The 23,598-nt window shown below is 60.4% G+C and overlaps 1 protein-coding gene across 2 annotated transcripts; it reads right to left on the bottom strand.

Annotated features, from left to right (window-relative positions):
• Positions 1 to 5,759: 5,759 nt before the first annotated feature.
• Positions 5,760 to 21,386, bottom strand: ANP32E (acidic nuclear phosphoprotein 32 family member E). Of its 2 annotated transcripts, none has more exons than XM_065729147.1 (7): positions 21,300 to 21,386; positions 16,920 to 17,069; positions 14,972 to 15,094; positions 11,532 to 11,697; positions 10,655 to 10,809; positions 8,479 to 8,533; positions 5,760 to 6,097 (listed from the first exon to the last, which is right to left on the bottom strand). In XM_065729147.1, the coding sequence occupies exons 1-7, from the start codon at positions 21,351 to 21,353 to the stop codon at positions 6,030 to 6,032; spliced, it is 771 nt and encodes a 256-aa protein (XP_065585219.1). In that variant the 5' UTR covers positions 21,354 to 21,386; the 3' UTR covers positions 5,760 to 6,029. The 2 variants fall into 2 exon arrangements, with proteins under 2 accessions (XP_065585219.1, XP_065585220.1); XM_065729148.1 differs by having other exon boundaries at positions 5,760 to 6,094.
• Between the last annotated feature and the right edge of the window lie 2,212 nt (positions 21,387 to 23,598).

Here is a 23,598-nt window from a genome sequence, read left to right as displayed (position 1 = left end):
GAGCACTGAGCCCCCAAAACCAGGAGCAATGAGCCCCAAAATGAGAAGCACTGAACCCCAAAACCAGGAGCACTGAGCCCCAAAACCAGGAGCACTGAGCCCCAAACCCAGGAGCACTGTACCCCAAAATGAGGAGCACTGAACCCCAAACCCAGGAGCACTGAGCCCCAAAACCAGGAGCAATGAGCCCCAAAATGAGAAGCACTGAACCCCAAAACCAGGAGCACTGAACCCCAAAACCAGGAGTACTGAGCCCCAAAATGTGGAGCACTGAGCCCCCAAACCAGGAGCACTGAGCCCCAAAATGAGGAGCACTGAACCCCAAACCCAGGAGCACTGTACCCCAAACCAGGAGCACTGAACCCCAAAACCCAGGAGCACTGAGCTCCCAAAACCCAGGAGCACTGAACCCCAAACGCAGGAGCACTGAGCCCCAAAATGAGGAGCCCTGATTGAGCCCCCAAACCAGGAGCACTGAGCCCCAAAATGAGGAGCACTGAACCCCAAACCCAGGAGCACTGTACCCCAAACCAGGAGCACTGTACCCCAAACCATGAGCACTGAGCCCCAAACCCAGGAGCACTGTACCCCAAAATGAGGAGCACTGATTTGAGCCCCAAAATGAAGAGCATTGAGCTCCAAACCCAGGAGCTCTGAGCCCCCAAACCAGGAGCTCTGAGCCCCAAACCCAGGAGCACTGAGCCCCAAACCAGGAGCACTGTACCCCAAACCAGGAGCACTGAGCCCCCAAAACCAGGAGCACTGTACCCCAAACCAGGAGCACTGAGTCCCCAAACCAGGAGCAATGAGCCCCAAAATGAGGAGCACTGAGCTCCAAACCCAGGAGCACTGTACCCCAAAATGAGGAGCACTGATTTGAGCCCCAAAATGAAGAGCATTGAGCCCCAAACCCAGGAGCTCTGAGCCCCCAAACCAGGAGCTCTGAGCCCCAAACCCAGGAGCACTGAGCCCCCAAAACCAGGAGCACTGAGCCCCAAACCCAGGAGCACTGAGCCCCCAAACCAGGAGCACTGTACCCCAAACCAGGAGCACTGAGCCCCCAAACCCAGGAGCACTGAGCCCCCAAAATGAAGAGCACTGTACCCCAAACCAGGAGCACTGAGCCCCCAAACCAGGAGCACTGTACCCCAAACCCAGGAGAACTGTACCCCAAACCAGGAGCACTGTACCCCAAACCCAGGAGCACTGAACCCCAAACGCAGGAGCACTGAGCCCCAAAATGAGGAGCCCTGATTGAGCCCCCAAACCAGGAGCACTGAGCCCCAAAATGAGGAGCACTGAACCCCAAACCCAGGAGCACTGTACCCCAAACCAGGAGCACTGAGCCCCAAACCCAGGAGCACTGTACCCCAAAATGAGGAGCACTGATTGAGCCCCAAAATGAAGAGCATTGAGCCCCAAACCCAGGAGCTCTGAGCCCCCAAACCAGGAGCACTGTACCCCAAACCAGGAGCACTGAACCCCAAACCCAGGAGCACTGAGCCCCAAAACCAGGAGCACTGTACCCCAAACCCAGGAGCACTGTACCCCAAACCAGGAGCACTGAGCCCCAAAATGAGGAGCACTGAGCCCCAAACCCAGGAGCACTGTACCCCAAACCGAGGAGCACTGAGCCCCAAACCAAAAGCACTGAGCCCCAATCCCAGGAGCACTGAGCCCCAAAATCAGGAGCACTGTACCCCAAACCCAGGAGCACTGAGCCATAAAGTGAGGAGCACTGAGCCCCAAACCAAAAGCACTGAACCCCAAAACCCAGGAGCACTGAGCCCCAAACCCAGGAGCACTGAGCCCCAAACCCAGGAGCACTGTACCCCAAAATGAGGAGCACTGAACCCCAAACCCAGGAGCACTGAGCCCCAAAACCAGGAGCAATGAGCCCCAAAATGAGAAGCACTGAACCCCAAAACCAGGAGCACTGAACCCCAAAACCAGGAGTACTGAGCCCCAAAATGTGGAGCACTGAGCCCCCAAACCAGGAGCACTGAGCCCCAAAATGAGGAGCACTGAACCCCAAACCCAGGAGCACTGTACCCCAAACCAGGAGCACTGAACCCCAAAACCCAGGAGCACTGAGCTCCCAAAACCCAGGAGCACTGAGCTCCCAAAACCCAGGAGCACTGAACCCCAAACGCAGGAGCACTGAGCCCCAAAATGAGGAGCCCTGATTGAGCCCCCAAAATGAGGAGCCCTGATTGAGCCCCCAAACCAGGAGCACTGAGCCCCAAAATGAGGAGCACTGAACCCCAAACCCAGGAGCACTGTACCCCAAACCAGGAGCACTGAGCCCCAAACCCAGGAGCACTGTACCCCAAAATGAGGAGCACTGATTGAGCCCCAAAATGAAGAGCATTGAGCCCCAAACCCAGGAGCTCTGAGCCCCAAACCCAGGAGCTCTGAGCCCCAAACCAGGAGCACTGAGCCCCAAACCAGGAGCACTGTACCCCAAACCAGGAGCACTGAGTCCCCAATGAGCCCCAAAATGAGGAGCACTGAGCTCCAAACCCAGGAGCACTGTACCCCAAAATGAGGAGCACTGATTGAGCCCCAAAATGAAGAGCATTGAGCCCCAAACCCAGGAGCTCTGAGCCCCCAAACCAGGAGCACTGTACCCCAAACCAGGAGCACTGAGCCCCCAAAACCAGGAGCACTGTACCCCAAACCAGGAGCACTGTACCCCAAACCAGGAGCACTGAGCCCCCAAAACCAGGAGCACTGTACCCCAAACCAGGAGCACTGAGCCCCCAAACCCAGGAGCACTGAGCCCCCAAAACCAGGAGCACTGAGCCCCCAAACCCAGGAGCACTGAGCCCCCAAACCAGGAGCACTGAGCCCCCAAACCAGGAGCACTGAGCCCCCAAACCCAGGAGCACTGAGCCCCCAAAACCAGGAGCACTGTACCCCAAACCAGGAGCACTGAACCCCCAAACCAGGAGCACTGAGCCCCAAACCCCGCCCCGCGGCCCCCCCAGCAGCAGTAATCCAACACAGCAGCCTCCGTTTATTTGAAATAATTCCGTTTGAAAACTCTTTAATTTAAAATTTACAGCACACGCGGGGAGGGAACGCTTCGTCACTGCGACAGCCGAGGAGCGCTGCGGCTCCGCTCAAAACTGAAACCAAATCCCGAACGCCGAAGCTGAAGGAAAGAGTAAGGAACCAAAACGCACTATGTACATACCGCCATACAAAGAGCATCGAACGGGACAAAACCTCTACAAAATAGAAAACCCCAAACGTGGAAAGATCCGCCGAGCCAAAAAAAGGGCCAGAAGTGATCTGGAGGGTCGGGGTCGCTCGCCTGTAAAATCTGTGCTGCACACAGAGCTGGAGGAGAAACGCGGATCGACCCCAGAGCCCAACGCTCCGTCGCACTTCGTGTGCTCAGAAAGAGGAGGATAAGGGAAACCCCGAGCGGAGCTCCGAGCGGTAACAGTCACCGCTGCTCCCCGAGCTCAAAGAGCCGAAGCTGAAGGTGGAGAAAGGCTCCGCTGCCCCCGAGCTGCACGCGGAGCGGTGCCCCGAACACACACACACCCCTCCGGACCGGGGCACGCTCAGCTGCGCCCACACCGACACAACCCCGAGCTCGGGGCACTGCCAGCGACGCTCATCAGGAATGGAGACACCTTCTCAGCCCCCTCCCAGCACCCCCAGCTCCATCGTCAGCCCCCTCCCAGCATCCCCAGCTCCATCCTCAGCCCCCCCCCAGCATCCTCAGCCCCCTCCCAGCACCCACAGCTCCATCCTCAGCCCCCTCCCAGCATCCTCAGCCCCCCCCAGCGTCGTCAGCCCCCCCAGCGTCGTCGGCCCCCCTGAGCATCGTCAGCCCCCCTGAGCATCGTCAGCCCCCCCAGCATTGTCAGCCCTCTCCCAGCGTCGTCAGCCCCCCCAGCGTCGTCGGCCCCCCTGAGCATCGTCAGCCCCCTCCCAGCATCGTCAGCCCCCTCCCAGCATCGTCAGCCCCCCCAGCATAGTCAGCCCCCCCAGCATCGCTGCTGTCCCGCTCCCCCCCCCCAGCCCTGCTCCGCAGCCACGTGGGAACTACAGTTTAAGGCTCTATTTTGGAGGGGGGGAAGGAAAACACACACGAGAAATTGGGCTTTGCAGCACTCCAGCCCTGCAGGAACCACGCTCAGAGCGGCAGCACGTGAAATAGCTCATTAAACCCTCATTAAGCCCTCATTAAACCCTCCTCCCGGGTCCGGGAAAGGCCCCTCCTCCCCCCCCCCCCCCCCCCCTCCGCTGTCTCCCCATTTAACGCCAGCCGCCGTCAGCCACATACAAAAATAATCTCTGGAATAAAGCTGTGTGCGGTATTTGGGTCGGCACCACGCGGGACAGCGCGGATCGGTTTCCTACCGCTACTGCCCCGAAGTCCAAACCGCGGGTGGGGGAGGGGCGCCGCGGGTCTGAACTCAGTGCGCTCAGCCCGGCTCCTCCGGGGCACGGCCACCACGGCCTCCTGCTCACACCCAGGCTGGAATAGGGGGAAGCAGCTCCTGCTCACACCCAGGCTGGAATAGGGGGAAGCAGCTCCTGCTCACACCCAGGCTGGAATAGGGGGAAGCAGCTCCTGCTCACACCCAGGCTGGAATAGGGGGAAGCAGCTCCTGCTCACACCCAGGCTGGAATAGGGGGAAGCAGCTCCTGCTCACACCCAGGCTGGAATAGGGGGAAGCAGCTCCTGCTCACACCCAGGCTGGAATAGGGGGAAGCAGCTCCTGCTCACACCCAGGCTGGAATAGGGGGAAGCAGCTCCTGCTCACACCCAGGCTGGAATAGGGGGAAGCAGCTCCTGCTCACACCCAGGCTGGAATAGAGGGAAGCAGCTCCTGCTCACACCCAGGCTGGAATAGAGGGAAGCAGCTCCTGCTCACACCCAGGCTGGAATAGAGGGAAGCAGCTCCTGCTCACACCCAGGCTGGAATAGGGGAAGCAGCTCCTGCTCACACCCAGGCTGGAATAGAGGGAAGCAGCTCCTGCTCACACCCAGGCTGGAATAGAGGGAAGCAGCTCCTGCTCACACGCAGGCTGCCATGGGGGACAGCTCCTGCTCACACTTTGGGCAGCCCAGCAAGATTCTGCTCGTGTTCAGCACGGAAAGCAGCGCTGAGCACAGCGGGCTCTGACGTGTGCCTGCAGCCAGGCTTCGAAACGTGACGGTGAGCTGCAAAGAAAGCCTGAGCTCTGGGCATCCCCCCCTTCCGTGGGTCTGCGGAGGTGTGGGGCCCCGAAGGAGCGTCAGGAACGCAGATCTCCTGCAGCCGAGCACTGGGAAGTCCCAAAACGAGGACTGAGAGCTGAGGGAGGGACACCGCGCTCCTTCTGCAGGAGGAGTGGAAGCAGAGCTGCTCCTGCCTGCAACGAGCACGCGGCCCGGGAGCACCGCAGCCCTCGCTCTTGGCCGCGGCATCGCATCACAGCAAGCTGAGCTCTCCAGCGAAGGGGAAAAAACCCTCTGAAAGACCCACTGAGGCTTCACAGCGTTCACTGCTCAGCGGGGAGAAGAGCTCGAGGTGCCGGGGCCGCTCTCCGGGAGCTGCAGCAGAGCTGGAGCTCGATGCCGAGCACTCGGAGCGCGGCCCAGGAGCAGCTCCACGAGGCAAAACAGTCCGAGTTGCACTGATTTAAGTACAAAAACCTGAAAATCTGGGGGAAATTCCCGGTATGAAATCCGTGTGAGACAGACATCTGAACTCTGGAGGAACGGTGACAGCACAGCAAGCTTGTACGAAATTAAAGAGCTCCAAATCAAACCCTAGGGGGAAAACCTGACAATGGCTTCGGTAATCACGGGGCTGGAAATCGTTTTCCTATAGGTTCACTAGCAGGCTATGGTATCTTATCTGGAATGGTAAAAAGGGCAGAATAGTAAAACCACACTTCTCCTATAAAAAGTTACCGCTTTCTGTGGGGACATCTATGGTACATGGAGACATACGGGTCTGCATAATCACTATTGCGTATTCTGTGGCTTAGGAATCTGGTCCTGCGTGGTCGATCACGAATTAATCGTCCTCTTCCTCGCCTTCGTCTTCAGGATCTCGTTTCCTCTTCTCCCCTCGAACGGTGTCTGCTGAGGAAGAGGATGAGGACAAGATCTCAGACCTCAAGCACTCAGCAGAGGCGACGGGAGCGGGTCGGGGCCGGCTCAGCTCCCCGAGGCAGGCAGCGCGCACGGAGCAAGCCTTTCCTCACACCCACCTTTAAGAAACCCCTTAAAGACGTGCCAGCTCTCACTGTGACTGCGACACACGCAGCCCAAATCCCGACAGCGCTCAGACCCCACAGCCGCTCCGGTCCCCCCCTTGTGCTGCAGAGCCCCTCCGCTCGCCCTCAGCAGCGGTGACTTTGGTGCAGCCACGAAGTGCGGTCCTGTCAGCCCTACAGATGCTCATAGGTCCATAGGTTCATGAGGTTGGAAAGGAGCTACAAGATCACCCAGTCCAACATCCTCCTGTCACCATCCCTACCCAACCGCTCAATCCAATCCCTCAGCACCTCATCCAAACGCTCCTTGAGCAGCGCTAGGGATGGTGCCCCCACCCCCTCCCTAGGCAGGCCATCCCAGGGCCTGACCACTCCTTCAGAGACAAAATTCCTCCTCAGATCTCATCCCAATCTTCCCCGGCGCAACTTGTGGCCGTCCCCTCTCGTCCTGTCGTTATTTATCAGGGAGAAGAGGCCCAGCCCCTCCTCACCACAACCCCCCCTCAGGAAGTGGCAGAGTGCAGTAAGGTCTCCTCTGAGCCTCCTCTTCTCCACCCCAACCCATCCCAGCTCCCTCAGCCGCTCCTCATGGTGCTCCAGACCCCTCCCCAGTTTTGCTGCCCTTCTCTGAACACGCTCCAGGGCCTCCATGTCCTTCTGGCAGTGAGGGGCCCAAAACTGAACGCAGCACTGGAGAGCTGAGTGCAGGGGATGCTCACCTCCCTGCTCCTGCTGGCTGCACTGTTTCTAATCCAGGCCAGGATGCCGTTGGCCTTCTTGGCCACCTGGGCACACTGCTCACGTTGAGCCGAGCATCAGCCAACACCCCCAGGTCCTTTTCCTCTCTCCATCCTTCAAGCCGTTCTGCCCCTATAGCACTGCATGGGGTTATTGTGGCCACAGTGCAGCACCCGGCACTTGGCCTTACTGAACCTCACCCCATTGAGCTCAGCCCAGCTAATAGGTTCATAGGTCCATTAGGTTGGAAAGGACCTACAAGGTCATCCAGTCCAATGCGTGGTCCTCTCTCGTTTCCCGGCTCGTCGGCCATCCCGGTCCGATATGTGCACGGATCTGAGGGCAGTGATGCTGAGGAGGGGAGGACGGAGCGCTGCCGCATCACAGCCCTGCTCTGAAGGGCTCTGCACATCCCCACGGCCTGCCCCACTGAGCCAGCAGTGCACACCAGACGGGCACTGCCCCACTCGGAAACCCCAGCACGTGAAGGAGGGAGCGCCAGCAGCTCCCCAGGTGGAGCCTCGTCATCATGGCTTCATCATTTCTGTTGTATTGATATTCCACATCGTAACATCGCGCGGTGTATTGGGAGCGCAGGAGTTAACGCTCAGTTGTGGTCCAGCGGTGTCAGGAGCCGTGGATTCCCAGCCAGGGATCCCCACGGGGATAAAGCATCAACTCTTGAGCTCCCAGCACAGCACGCGACGTCGTGATGTGGGATATCAAACACCGAAATCACACAACACTCAGCTCTTGGTTTCCTGGGTAATTCAGCAGCCACAGCCTGATAACATCCTGCACCCTGCGGAGCCAACCTCAGCCCTGGGACACACGGCCACGCTCCTCCTGCCCACTCCACACCGTGGGACACACATCCACGTCCACGCTCCTCCTGCCCACTCCACTTTGGGACACACATCCACGTCCACGCTCCTCCTGCCCACTCCACACCGTGGGACACACATCCACGTCCACGCTCCTCCTGCCCACTCCACTTTGGGACACACATCCACGTCCACGCTCCTCCTGCCCACTCCACACCGTGGGACACACATCCACGTCCACGCTCCTCCTGCCCACTCCACTTTGGGACACACATCCACGTCCACGCTCCTCCTGCCCACTCCACACCGTGGGACACACATCCACGTCCACGCTCCTCCTGCCCACTCCACTTTGGGACACACATCCACGTCCACGCTCCTCCTGCCCACTCCACACCGTGGGACACACATCCACGTCCACGCTCCTCCTGCCCACTCCACTTTGGGACACACATCCACGTCCACGCTCCTCCTGCCCACTCCACACTGTGGGACACACATCCACGTCCACGCTCCTCCTGCCCACTCCAGAGGAGGAAATCCTGCGGGCGCTGCCGCGCTCCCTTCCCACGCTGCGGCTTCAGCTCTGCCCCCCACTGATGAAAGCACTCAGTGCTTCACGCCGACAGCTGCCCCCCCCACGCCCGCTGGGCTCCATGACACCCACACTTGGCCGAGGACTCACCTTCCTCCTCCTCATCGCCTCCTTCCTCAACGTAGTCATCGTCATCGTCTTCATCCTTTAAAACAATTGGGAAAGGATCGCTGCGAGCTGTGCCCAGGGAGGGGCTGCAGGAGCGCGTGGGGCGGTGTGGATGGAGGGGCAGCACGGATCCCAGAACCAAAGGGGCTGGGAGGGACCCCCAGGGATCATCGAGTGCAACCCCCTGCCAAAGCACTTCCCTACACCAGGTCGCACAGGTCTCCAAAACGGCCCCAAAATCCCACAGAGGGACCCCAAAATCCTTTATTCCAATTCCATGGGCCCCAAATGGCAGCAATGCAACCCCACATCGCCCCCAAAATCTTGGGGTCATTTTTGAATAATTTTGGGGTCACTGTGTGGGGCACTGCTGTCATATGGGGCCCATGGAATTGGAATAAAGGATTTTGGGGTCACTCTGTGGGATTTTGGGGCCGTTTTGGGGGGCACTACTGCCGTATGGGGCCCATGGAATTGGAATAAATTATTTTGGGGTCATTTTAGGGGCCATTGCTGCCACATGGGGCACACAGAATTGGAAGAAAGGATTTTGGGGTCATTTTGTGGGACTTTGGAGTCATTTGGAGTGGATTCTGGCGTCATTTCGGGGTCACTGTGTGGGGGCACTGCTGCCATATGGGGCCCACGGAATTGGAATAAAGGATTTTGGGGTCATCATGTGGGATTTTGGGACCATGCTGTGTGGATTTTTGGGCCATTTTGGGTGGCACTACCGCCATATGAGGCACGTGGAATGCGAATAAAGGATTTTAGGGTCACTTTGAGAGGATTTTGGGGTCATTTTGGAGTAGTTCTGTGGGACTTTGGGGTCATTTGGGGATGACTTTGGGGTCAGGGAACAGAGGCCCCGGATCCCATGGCCTGAGAGTGGTCTGCCAGCGGGGAGAAGGGCACTGCAGAGGGACCTGGACAGGCAGGACTGATGGGCCGAGGTTAACAGTGTGAGTTTTAACAGGGCTGAGCGTGGGGTCCTGCATTTTGGTCACAACCCCAGGTGCCCTACAAGCGTGGGGAGGAGAGGCTGCGGAGCTGCCTGGTGGAAAGGGAGCTCGGCGTGCTGGCGGGCACCGGGCTGAAGGGGGGCCGGCAGTGTGCCCGGGGGGCAGGAAGGACAACGGCGTCCTGGCCTGGGTCAGGACTGGGGTGCTGAGCAGCACGGGGATGCCATCGTGCCCCGAGCTCAGCGTGAATGAGGCCTCACCTCGAGTGCTGTGCTCAGCGTTGGACACCTCGGTATGGAAAGGATGTGGAGGCACTGGAGCAGCTCCACAGCTCACAAAGGGCTTTGGGGAATCGGCCCCACCAGGAGAGGCTGAGGGAGCTGGGGCTGCTCAGTGTGGGTAAGAGGATGAGCAGAGACCTCGCTGCTCCCCCCCAATATCTGAACGGTGCTCACGGGGAGAGCGACAGGACGGGAGGGGATGGCCACAAGTTGCGCCGGGGAAGATTGAGATGAGATCTGAGGAGGAATTTTGTCTCTGAAGGAGTGGTCAGGCCCTGGGATGGCCTGCCTGGGGAGGGGGTGGGGGCACCATCCCTAGCGCTGCTCAAGGAGCGTTTGGATGAGGTGCTGAGGGATTGGATTGAGCGGTTGGGTAGGGATGGTGACAGGAGGATGTTGGACTGGGTGATCTCGTAGCTCCTTTCCAACCTCACGGAGCTATGAATCTATAAGCAGGCAGGACTGCTCAGTGCTGTCAGGACCGGGGGAAACGGCTCCGAGTCGTGCCAGGGTCAGTTCAGGTCGGACGTGAGGAAACGCTCCTGGACAGAAGGGGTCGTTGCGCCCTGGAGAGGGCTCCCAGGGGGTGGTGGGGCCCCCGGCTGCGGTTCAGAGCCGTTTGGAGGCGGTGCTCAGAGATGCGATGCAGCCGAGGGTTCTCAGAGCGAGGGCAGCACGGTTGGGCCGTGGTTGGCCCTGGTGACCTTTAAGGCCTTTCCAACCCATTCTGTGGCCGTGACGGTGCGGGATCACAGCGGGCTCCTCCAGCAGTGCCCGAGCACCGACCGCCACCGCTCACACCGCACTCCGTCCTCTGCTGGGGCTCCCATCCCCCACTCAGCATCGAACGGACCCAAAGTCCGCGGGCGGATCCCCCGCTCCGCTCTCCTTTGCGGGGCCCCCGGAGCCCTTTACCTGAATCTCCTCTTTCATCAGGTACGAAAGGCCGACTTCCTCCTCCTCGTCGCCTTCCCCGAGCTCTGAGCCGCCATCATCCTCGTCGTCCTCCTCTTCGTACTCCCCCGGGGGACCGGCTTCGTCCTCATCATCGTCGTTGTCGTCCTCGTCGCCTTCAGAAAGGAGAAACGGCCTCAGAGTGCGGGAAGGGACGCTTCGTTAAGGACGCGAGCTAACGAGCGCGGGGTGAGCGAGCTCCAGCGCCCGTGGGAAAAGGCTTTCAAGTGGGAACTGAGTCTGACTTAAATGCAGAGGAGCGCGGCAGCTTTCTTCTTCCTCGAAGAAAAACCACCCACTCTTTTACATCACGAGCTCCAGGCACAACTCACAGAAACACAGAACCAGAATCAATCAGGATCCCAAAATCATAGGGGGTGGAGGGGACCCCCAGAGATCAGTGAGTCCAACCCCCCGCCAAAGCACTTCCCTACACCAGGTCGCACAGGTCTCCAAAACGGCCCCAAAATCCCACAGAGGGACCCCAGAATCCTTTATTCCAATTCCATGGGCCCCATATGGCAGCAACGCCCCACAAAATGACCCCAAAACGGCCCCAAAATCCCACAGAGGGACCCCAGAATCCTTTATTCCAATTCCATGTGTCCCAAATGGCAGCAACGCCCCCCAAAATGACCCCAAAACGGCCCCAAAATCCCACAGAGAAACCCCAAAATCCTTTATTCCAATTCCATGGGCCCCATATGGCAGCAATGGCCCTCACAATGACCCCCAAATCCCCCACAGTGACCCCCATCTCGGGGCCATTTTCAGGTCATTTTGTGGGGCACCGCTGCCATATGGAGCAGTGCGGCCGCGCGGGTCGTCGTGAGCTCACCCTCATCATCGTCATCCTCCGAGTCCGGCGCCTCGTTGTCCTCCTGGTCGAAGCCGTCCAGGTACGTGATCTGCTGCAGCAGATCGAAAATGCTGTCCCTGTAGTCCTCCAGGTTCGTGATCTCACAGTTGAACAGGTCGAGGCTCTTCAAGTTCTTAAGGTTTTGCTGGAAAGAAACGGAAAGGATCTCTGCCCTCTTCTCAATCCAAGGAAGCAGAACCCACACGGCAGCAGCAGCACAGCGCGTTTCACCCACCCTGCCCCGCCCCACCACACCCTGCCCCGCCCCACCTGGCTCCACCCTGCCCTGCCCCACCTCACCTTGCCCCACCCTGCCCCACTTTGCCCCGCCCCACCTCGCCCCACCCAGCCCCACCTCGCCTCGCCCCACCCCACCTCACCTTGCCCCACCCTGGCCCGCCCCACCTGCCCCACATCGCCCCACCCTACCTGGCCCCACCCTGCCCCACTTCACCTCGCCCCACCTTGCCCCACCTCGCCCCACCCGGAGCTGCGCCCAGCCAAACTTCAGCACAAAGTTCGACTCAAAATGCGGTTTGGAGCCGCACTGCGATCGCCACCACAGATAAATGCACCGTGTGCCCAACGCAGCCGTGCAGGCAGAGCACGGCCACGCCCCGTGCCACACCGACCCCCACGGCCACGCCCCGTGCCACACCGACCCTCACATGGGACACCCTGTGCCACACCGACCTGCCCTGTGCCACACTCCACGCCGCACCGACTTGCACTGCCACGCTCTGTGCCACACCGACCCCCACATGGGACACCCTGCACCACACCAACCTGCCCTGTGGCACACTAACCCCCCACGGCCACGCCCCGTGCCACACCGACCTGCACTATGCCACACCAACCCCCACGGCCACGCCCTGTGCCACATCGACCCCCACGGCCACGCTCTGCGCCACACCGACCTGCACTGCCATGCTCTGTGCTGCACTGACCCACCCCGTGCCACGCCCCATGTCACACCAACCCCCATGGCCACGCCCCGTGCCACACCAACCTGCACTGCCATGCTCCGTGCCACGCCCCGTGCCACACCGACCCACACTGTGCCACACCAACCCACACCGACCTGCAATGCCATGCTCTGTGCTGCACTGACCCACCCCATGCCACACTGACCCCCACGGCCACGCTCCATGCCACACCAACCTGCACTGCGCCACACCGACCTGCACTGCCACGCTCCGTGCCACACTGACCCACTGTGCCACACTGACCCACACCATGCCACGCACCATGCCACACCCCATACCACACTGACCCGCCCCGTGCCACGCCCCATGCCACACCAATCTGCCTTACGCCACACCGACCCACCCTGTGCCACGCCCCGTGCCACGCCGACCCCCACGCGGTCACTGTGGCACAGCACACTGTGACGTGTCAGCTCTCAGACCCCACGCACACTCAGGACACGTGGGCTGTGCGCCGTGGGGAGCTTTACGGAGCACTGCCCCGTGAGCGCCCTGCACAGCACAGAACCCCCACGAGGAGCTGAAACACGCAGAGCACGCCGCGGTGTAGTGCCCCCTGCGACTGCTCTGGGCACAGAGACCCCACAGTGACCCCACGGGGCCGGGGATGAGCGGCTGCGCGGCTGAAAAGGAACGGGACCGGGGGGCGTCCATGCTCCGCTGACCCTGAGCCCACAGTGCGCCCAGGAGGACAAGAGGGCTGAGTCTGGGCCCCATAGCATCCACAGAAGAGCTCACAGAGCCCCATGGAGAGCAATGAGAGGACAGGTCAACCCATGGGGACCAAAGAGCCCCATGGAGCCCCATAGTGACCCACAGGAGAGCAGGACAACCTTTGGGCCCCATAGCAACCCCATAGAGAGCTAAAGGAGGACAGGTCAACCCATAGGGACCAAAGGGAACCCCATAGAGAGCTAAAGGAGGACAGATCAATCCATGGGGACGAAAGAGCCCCATGGAGCCCCATAGTGACCCACAGGAGAGCAGGACAACCTTTGGGCACCATAGCAACCCCATAGAGAGCTAAAGGAGGACAGGTCAACCCATAGGGACCAAAGGGAACCCCATAGCAAAGGAAGGACAGGTCAACCCATAGGGACCAAAGAGCCCCATAAAGACCCATAGGAGAGCAGGTCAACCCACAGGGCCCCATAGCAACCACGTAAGAGCTGACAGAGCCCCATAAAGAGCAATGGGAGGACAGGTCAACCCACAGGGACCAGAATGAGCCCTTGAGAGCCCCACAGTGACCCATAGGATAACAGGTCAACCTTTGGGTCCCATAGCATCCACAGGAGCTCACAGAGCCCCGCCCCATAGAGATCAAAAGGAGGACAGGTCAACCCATGGGGACCAAAGAGCCCCATGGAGCCCCATAGTGACCCACAGAGGAGCAGGACAACCTTTGGGCCCCACAGCATCCACAGAAGAGCTCACAGAGCTCCATACTGAGCAAAAGGAGGAACGGTCAACCCATAGGGACCAAAGGGAACCCCATAGAGAGTAAAGGAAGGACAGGTCAACCCATAGGGACCAAAGAGCCCCATAAAGACCCATAGGAGAGCAGGTCAACCCACAGGGCCCCATAGCAACCACGTAAGAGCTCACAGAGCCCCATAGAGAGCAATGGGAGGACAGGTCAACCCACAGGGACCAGAATGAGCCCTTGAGAGCCCCATAGTGACCCATAGGATAACAGGTCAACCTTTGGGTCCCATAACATCCACAGAAGAGCTCATTGAGCTCCAGAGAGCAACAGGACGACAGGTCAAGCCGCAGGGTCCCACTGCGACCACAGCAAGCCCTAGAGCACCCCACTGAGCCCCACAGCGATTCCATTAAGACCCACAGTGACCCCATAGAGACCCACAGGACAGCAGGTCAACCTTGGGGCCCCACAGCATCCACAGAAGAGCTCACAGAGCCCCAGAGAGCAACGGGACGACAGGTCAACCCATGGGCACATCAAAGCCACGGCTTCCTCCTGCACTTAACTCTCCCGTTGCTCAGGTACGCTGCTAATTAACCGCCTCAGACCCACGCTAATTACTGCACAGGCTCAGTGGCTGCTTGCACTTTGTCTCCTAAGCAGCTGCTGCACCTCCGCAGATCGGGGCAGGGGACGAGCACACGAAACCGGGCTGCTCCTCCAGAGCCGGAGCTGCACGGCTCCCACGTCCGACACGGAAAGGATTTCACGGGAGGGATTTCCCAGCACCGCTCCTCCGGGAGCGGCACAAAAAGCACGGCTGAGTTCAGCGCGTGGGGAGCAGCGGGGGCACAGCAAACCCACAGCTGCCGGGGAAGGAGCGGAAGACGCTGCTCTGAATCCCCGATGTGGGATTCCCACGCTGCCGTTTACACCCAACGCTGCTTCATCTGAAAGGACGTCAGCCCTCGCACCGCTCCGTCCCACGGCGGGGCCGCACTCACCAGAGCTTCCACGGTGCCCAGGTCTTTGATTTTGTTGCCGCTCAGATTCAGGTACGTGAGATTGGGACATCGCTCTGCCAGGACCTCCAGGCCTCCGGAAATGACGTTGTCGCTCAGCTCCAGCTGCAGTGGGGGACGAGGGAGGGAATGAAGGGTCACAGCCTCCCCAAATGGACCCCAAATGGACCCCAAAATCCTTCATGCCAATTCCTTGGGCCTCGTGGCAGCAATGGCCCCCAGATTGACCCCAAAATCCACCCAAATGACTCCAAAATGACCCCAAAATCCCTTATTCCAATTCCACGCGCACCATATGGCCACAAGACCACCCAAAACGACCCCAAAATCCCCAAAAAAGACCCCAAAATCCTTTATTCCAAATCCACGTGCCCCATAAGACAGCAATGCCCACAAGATGACCACAAAATCCCCCCAAATGACCCCAAAATCCCACAAAGCCCCACAAAATGACTCCAAAATGACCCCAAAATCCCACAAAGTGACCCCAAGATCCCCTATTCCAATCCCACGTGCCCCATACGGCGGCAGTGCCCCCCAAAAAGACCCCAAGTGACCCCAAACCCACAGCACTGCAGTCTGTGTCCGTTCCCCCCCGTCCTGTCCCCACGCACTGCTGAAAAGAGTCTGGCCTCGCCACTGTGCCCCCCACCCCTCCGATATTTCTCCCCCTGGATCAGGTCCCCTCTCCCCAGGGCAGAGCAGAGGGGGAGGATCCCCTCCCTCGACCTGCTGGCCACGCAGGAGGCTGGGCTCATCCTGGGGTGACTTTGGGGTCATTTGGGGGATTTAGGCTCATCCTGGGGTGACTTTGGGGTCACTTGGGGGATTTAGGCTCATCCTGGGGTGACTTTGGGGTCATTTGGGGGATTTAGGCTCATCCTGGGGTGACTTTGGGGTCATTTGGGGGATTTAGCCTCATCCTGGGGTGACATTGGGGTCATTTGGGGGATTTAGGGTCATCCCAGGGTGACTTTGGGGTCATTTGGGGGATTTAGGCTCATCCTGGGGTGACTTTGGGGACATTTGGGGGATTTAGGCTCATCCTGGGGTGACTTTGGGGACATTTGGGGGATTTAGGTCATCCTGGGGTGACTTTGGGGACACTTGGGGGATTTAGGCTCATCCTGGGGTGACTTTGGGGATATTTGGGGGATTTAGGCTCACCCTGGGGTGACTTGGGGGTCATTCTGGGTGGGTTTTGGGGTCACTTTGTGGGGCACTGCTGCCATATGGGATCATAGAATTGGAATGAAGGATTTTGGGATCATCGTGTGGGACTTGGGGACCATTTATGGTGGATTCTGGGGTCATTTTGGGGGGCACTGCTGCTATGTGGGTTACGCGGAATCAGAATAAAGGATTTTGGGGTCACTCTGTGGGATTTTGAGGTCCTTTTGGTGTAATTCTGTGGGACTTTTGGGTCATTTTGAGGGATTTTGTGGTCACTTTGTGGGGCTTTGCTGCCATATGGAGCCCATGGACTGGGAATAAAGGATTTTGGGGTCACTCTGGGGGATTTTGGGGGGCACTACTGCCATATGGGGCACATGGAATTGCAGTAAAGGATTTTAGGGTCATTTTAGGGTCACATTGGGGACCATTGCTGCAATATGTGGCCCATGGAATTGGAATAAAGGATTTTGGGGTCATTTGGTAGGATTTTGAAGCAATTTTGGGGGACACTGTTGCCATATGAGGACCAGGGAATTTGAATAAAGGATTTTGGGGTCATTTCGGGGTGACTTTGGGGTCATTCTGTGGGATTTTGGCGGCATTTTGGGTGGATTTGGGGGTCATTTTAGGGGCCACTGCTGCCATATGGGGCACATGGAGTTGGAATAAAGGATTTTGGGGTCATTCGGTGGGATTTTGGAGTCATCTGGAGTGGATTTTGGCATCGTTTTGGGGCCATTTTCAGGACACGTACCTTGCGGAGCTTACTCAACGTGGGCAGCTTGGCCAGCGACGCCAGCTGCACGTTGGCCATGCTGAGGAACTCGAGCTCCTTAAAGGAATCGTTCAGGCCCTCGATCTCCCCATTGCTGGACTTGCAGTTATCGAGCACCAACTCCGTCACCTTCAAACAGAGCACAGCGGGATGAGCAGCACCCAACCCCCGCTCCTGCACAGCGTCCCCCCCGCGCTCCTCCTCGAGGCCTTCATCCCACCCCACGCTCCTCCTCAGGGCCTTGTCCCACCCCACGCTCCTCCTCAGGGCCTTCGTCCCACCCCACGCTCCTCCTCAGGGCCTTCGTCCCACCCCACGCTCCTCCTCGAGGCCTTCGTCCCTCCCCACGCTCCTCCTCGAGGCCTTCGTCCCTCCCCGCGCTCCTCCTCGAGGCCTTCGTCCCTCCCCACGCTCCTCCTCGAGGCCTTCGTCCCTCCCCGCGCTCCTCCTCGAGGCCTTCGTCCCTCCCCGCGCTCCTCCTCGAGGCCTTCGTCCCTCCCCACGCTCCTCCTCAAGGCCTTCGTCCCTCCCCACGCTCCTCCTCGAGGCCTTCGTCCCTCCCCACACTCCTCCTCGAGGCCTTCGTCCCTCCCCGCACTCCTCCTCGGGGCTTTCATCCCACCCCACGCTCCTCCTCAGGGCCTTCGTCCCACCCCACGCTCCTCCTCAGGGCCTTCGTCCCTCCCCGCGCTCCTCCTCAGGGCCTTCGTCCCTCCCCACGCTCCTCCTCGAGGCCTTCGTCCCACCCCACGCTCCTCCTCGAGGCCTTCGTCCCACCCCACGCTCCTCCTCAGGGCCTTCGTCCCTCCCCGCGCTCCTCCTCGGGGCCTTCGTCCCTCCCCGCACTCCTCCTCGGGGCCTTCGTCCCTAGCCGCACTCCTCCTCGGGGCCTTCGTCCCTCCCCGCACTCCTCCTCGAGGCCTTCATCCCTCCCCGCGCTCCTCCTCGAGGCCTTCGTCCCTCCCCGCACTCCTCCTCGAGGCCTTCGTCCCTCCCCGCGCTCCTCCTCGGGGCCTTCGTCCCTCCCCACACTCCTCCTCGCGGCCTTCGGAGTCACTGAGACCACACTTGTGGCTGCAGTCACCCCCACCCGCCTCACTGAGAGGCACGGCCCCACCGCCCCGCCCCCCACCACCCCCCACTGCCCCGCCCCCCATGTATCTCCCCTCGGCTCGCTCTGTCCGCATGAACCGCGAGCGGTGATGTCGGTGTGGACGCTCTGGGCTCCCCACGGCTCCAGCACAGCACGGCTGGGAGTGAAAGGGACCACTCCATGGGGAGCACGAGGTGAAGGTGCTGTGACAAAGGTGGGCAGCCCCCCCAAACCCCCCCACCCCACCCCACATATCCCTCACATCAGTGGGGACAAAACCCAGTGGGGCTTTTCCCTCCAAACCCACTCCTAAATCCCAACCGTTCCCTCCAAACCCACTCCTAAATCCCAACCGTTCCCTCCAAACCCACTCCTAAATCCCAACCATCCCACGGGAGCCCACGAAGCCGCCCCACTCCTCCCCAGACCCGAACCCCGCAGCGCATCCCTCGGGTTAACGAAGCCCAATTAAACAACTTCCATCCAAACAGCGAGCTCATCAACGCAGGAGAGCGGCACCCAGCAGCTAATTAACTTCCAGCCCGCTTCATCCCTTGATGAACACATCCCTCGTTAGCGAGGACATTAATAGGGCCCAATAGGGCCTCAATGTGTCCTAACGCGCCCACGAGGCCGCAGCACCCGGCACAGCCTCAGCACGGGGCCGCGCCCCACACACCGTGGGCTCCCGTGCCCCACACCCCGTGCAGCCCCACCGCGACCATCCCCACGGCCCAGTGGGGCCGCACTGCGCTGCACCGCAGCTCCCCACGCTCTGCCCCACTCCGTGGGCTGCGACACCAAACGGGGCCTTCAGTCCCGGGCTGAGTCCCGACCGACCTCAGAAATGCAGGGGTTGGAAGGGACCCCCAGGGATCGGCGAGTCCGACCCCACTGCCAAAGCGGTTCCCTACACCAGGTGGCACAGGTCTCCAGAACGGCCCCAAAAGCCCACAGAGGGACCCCTAAGTGACCCCCAAATCCCATGAAATGACCCCAAACTGACCCCAAAATCCCATGAAATGACCCCAAACCCCATGAAATGACCCCAAAGTCTTTTTTTCCAATTCCATGTGCCCCAAATGGCAGCAATGCCCCCAAAATAACCCCCAAAAGGATCCCCAAAAGACTCCAAACCCCCCCAAAAGGATCCCCAAAAGACTCCAAAACCCCCCAAAAGGATCCCCAGAACGACCCCAAACGACCTCAAAATCCTTTATTCCAATTCTACGTAACCCATATGGCAGCCATGCCCCAAAAACCCCACAAAGCGACCCCAAAACCCACCCAAAATGACTCCAAGATGGCCCCAAGTGACCCTGAAACCTCCCCAGAATGACCCCAAAACCCCACACAATGACCCCACAGAATCCCAGAACCACAGGGGCTGGAAGGGACCCCCAGAGATCATCGAGTCCAACCCCCTGCAAAGCAGTTCCCTACACCAGGTCGCACAGCTCTCCAAAACGGCCCCAAAATCCCACAGAGGGACCCCAAAATCCTTTATTCCAATTCCATGTGTCCCATATGGCAGCAACACCCCCAAAATGACCCCCAAACCACCCAAACTGACCCCAAAATCCACCTAAAATGACCCCAAAATGACCCCCAAATCCCTTACTCCAATTCCACGTGCACCATATGGCAGCAATGCCCCCAAAATGACCACAAAATGGCCCCAAAATGACCCTAAATGACCCCAAAACCCCAAAGAAATGACCCCCAAATCCCTTACTCCAATCCCACGTGCCCCATACGGCAGCAGTGCCCCCCAAAATGACCCCAAGTGACCCCAAACCCACAGCACTGCAGTCTGTGTCCGTTCCCCCCCCGTCCTGTCCCCACGCACTGCTGAAAAGAGTCTGGCCTCGCCACTGTGCCCCCCACCCCTCCGATATTTCTCCCCCTGGATCAGGTCCCCTCTCCCCAGGGCAGAGCAGAGGGGGAGGATCCCCTCCCTCGACCTGCTGGCCACGCAGGAGGCTGGGCTCATCCTGGGGTGACTTTGGGGTCATTTGGGGGATTTAGGGTCATCCTGGGGTGACTTTGGGGTCACTTGGGGGGATTTAGGCTCATCCTGGGGTGACTTTGGGGTCATTTTGGGGGATTTAGGGTCATCCTGGGGTGACTTTGGGGTCATTTGGGGGATTTAGGGTCATCCTGGGGTGACTTTGGGGTCATTTGGGGGATGTAGGGTCATCCTGGGGTGACTTTGGGGTCATTTTGGGGGATTTAGGGTCATCCTGGGGTGACTTTGGGGTCATTTTGGGGGATTTAGGGTCATCCTAGGGTGACTTTGGGGTCATTTGGGGGGATTTAGGGTCATCCTGGGGTGACTTTGGGGTCATTTGGGGGATTTAGGCTCATCCTGGGGTCACTTGGGGATTTAGGGTCATTTTGGTGTCATTTTGGGGGATTTAGGATCATTTTGTGGTGACCATGGGGTCATTTTGGGGGGCACTACTGCCACGTGAGGCACATGGAATTGTAATAAAGGATTTTAGGGGCATTTTTGGGTCATTTTGAGGGCCACTGCCGCAATGTGGGGCCCATGGAATTGGAATAAAGGATTTTGGGGTCACTGTGGGGGGACCTGTTGGCCACGTTCTGTTTAATGCGCCCATTTCACTGCGGAGCATCCGTGGGAGCAGTGGGGGGGGGGGGGGAGCTGCCGTGGGGCAGCGGGCGCAGCTCCACGGGGCCGTCCGTGCCGAGTACCACGCGTGGGTGCCCCGCACGGTGCCGGGACCGAGGAGGGGTCCGTGGGCAGCATGAGCGGGCGGGGCGGGCAGCCCACGGCACGGAGGGGAACCGGGGCGCGGGGCGGACCGGGACTTCGGGGCCGCGCGGTTCAGCGATGTCCGCGGTTCCCTCCGTCCCGAGCGGCGGTGCCGTGACCGCTCCGCCCCGGGAGCTCCGGTTCCGCTCTACGCTATCGCCGCAGCGCTCAACGGAGGTTCCGTACGGAGCGGAAACGGCGCGGGCGGAGGGGGCGGCGCCGCGCGGGGCGGACCCCCCCCCCGGGACCCCCCCCGGAAAACCACGGAAAGGAGGGGCGCGAGGACGGGACGCCGCGCTCCGCGGGACGGAGCGAGGGCGGGCGCGGAGCGGAGCGGGGGAAGCGAGGCGAAATAAAACGGAAACCGAAAGGAAACGGACGAGCGGAGCCCCGCGGGGCCGCGCTCCCGGCCCGCAGCCAACTTGCAGGCCGCGCCGCCGCCGCCCCGCACCCGGCGGAGCCGCACCGTCCGCCGGGACGGACTCACCTCCTCGGGGGCCTGGTTCCGCAACTCCAGGTTGATGCGCTTCTTCATCTCCATCGCCCCCCTCCTCCTCCTCCTCGTCCCGCGGCTCCGCGCTGGCGAAGGAAGGAGGGCGGCCGTGGGGACGCAACCGCGGCCGGGAGGGAGCGGGCGGGGGGCGCGGGGCAGCCGGGCCCGCTCCGCACGCAGCTGCGGCGCCGTCAATGGCCGCACGCACACTGCGCCTCCATGACGCGGCGCGTGGCGCCCCCTGAGCCGCCGCGACCCTGCCCCCTGGGCGGGACTTCCGCCGCGTCGCCGCGCTTCTCATTGGCCGCCGGGCTCCGGTGGGGCGCGGCGCGATTGGTGCGCGGCGCTGCCCGTCTTGAAGGAGCGGGATTTTAAAGTGAAGGAGTTGCAGGGGCGGCGCGGTGCGCGTGGGGGTGGGGCTGTGTTGGCGGGAACGGCGCGCGCTGTGGTGGGGGCGGGGCACGGCGTGGGTATCGATACCGATATGGATATGGGTGGGGGTATGGGTATCGATATGGGTACGGGTGTGGGTGTCGGTATGGGCAGGGGTACGGGTACGGGTATGGGTATCGATATGGGCAGGGGTACGGGTATCAGTATCGATATGGGTATGGATATGGGCAGGGGTATGGGTACGGGCATGGATATAGATATGGGCCGGGGTATGGGTACGGGCATGGATATGGGCAGGGGTACGGGCATGGATATGGGCAGGGGTACGGGCATGGATATGGGCAGGGGTACGGGCATGGATATGGGCAGGGGTACGGGCATGGATATGGGCAGGGGTACGGGCATGGATATGGGCAGGGGTACGGGCATGGATATGGGCAGGGGTACGGGCATGGATATGGGCAGGGGTACGGGCATGGATATGGGCAGGGGTACGGGCATGGATATGGGCAGGGGTACGGGCATGGATATGGGCAGGGGTACGGGCATGGATATGGGCAGGGGTACGGGCATGGATATGGGCAGGGGTACGGGCATGGATATGGGCAGGGGTACGGGCATGGATATGGGCAGGGGTACGGGTATGGGTACGAGCAGGGGTACGGGCATGGATATGGGCAGGGGTACGGGCATGGGTACGGGTAGTTGGGCAGGTCGGTGTGCGGGGACGTGAGCACACGGGCGGGCAAAAGGGAGACGGGCAGGCGGGGGGGGGCAGGCGGGGGGGGTCGGTGAGATGGGCAGGTCGGCAAGCGGGGGAAGGCGAGCAGGAAAAGCAGGTCGGCAGGCACGGGAGTCGGGAGGCAAGTGGGTGAGGGTAGGGGGCGAGCAGCGGGACGGTGGGCAAGGGGGGAGGGGAGCGGGCGGGGGGAGAATGGGCGGGGGAGCGGGCAGGGGCGCGCAGCAGCTCATGGGGGGGGAGGGGGGCAGGTGGGGGGACAGGCAGACAAGCAGCGAGACGGGCGGGGGGCGGGGGGGCAAACGGCGAGCGGGGGGCGAGTGGGGAGAAGCCGGCAAGCGGGCAGACCATGGGGGGGGGGCAGGGCCGGGCAGTAGGGAGAGAAACCGAGCGGACAGCGCCGCGAGTGGCAGGAAGCCGTGCGCACACACACACACACACACACACACGCACACACACACAGACGTGTGCACACGCGTGCACACATACACAGACACATGCACGCACACGTACGCACACACGTGCACACACACACAGACACGTACACAGACACGTGCACACACACGCACAAATGTACACATACATGCACACGCACATGTGTGTACATGCACACACACGTGCACACACACATGAACACACACACGAAAACACACACGAACACATGTGCACACACACATGAAAACACACGTGTGTGCACACGCATGTGCACACTCCCACACGCACACGTGCTCACACACATGCACACACACGCACACGTGCACACACACGTGCACACACATGAACACACACACGAACACACGCACACACACATGTGCACATGAAAACACACACATGTGCATGCACACGCATGTGCACACTCCCACACACACGTACACACATGCACACACACACGTGCACACACACATACACACACACACACGAACACATGTGCACACACGTGCACACACATGAAAACAAACACACACCCACACACGTGCATGCACGTGCATGTGCACACTCACACCCACACATGCACACACACATACACGCACACATGTACACACACACGCACACACGTGCACATGTCACGCTCCAATATAAAGGAGGGCAACGAGGTTCTTTACGTGTATACCCGGCGTGAGATGAAGGAACAACGGTTCAGATGTTGGTCTGACCAGTTTA

This window comes from Cyrtonyx montezumae, unplaced genomic scaffold, assembly GCF_038088225.1.
Source record: "Cyrtonyx montezumae isolate F1298 unplaced genomic scaffold, pur_monq_1.0 scaffold_106, whole genome shotgun sequence".
In the NCBI taxonomy this organism is placed as follows: Eukaryota; Metazoa; Chordata; class Aves; order Galliformes; family Odontophoridae; genus Cyrtonyx; species Cyrtonyx montezumae.
This window is presented reverse-complemented; position numbering and strand designations above follow the sequence as displayed.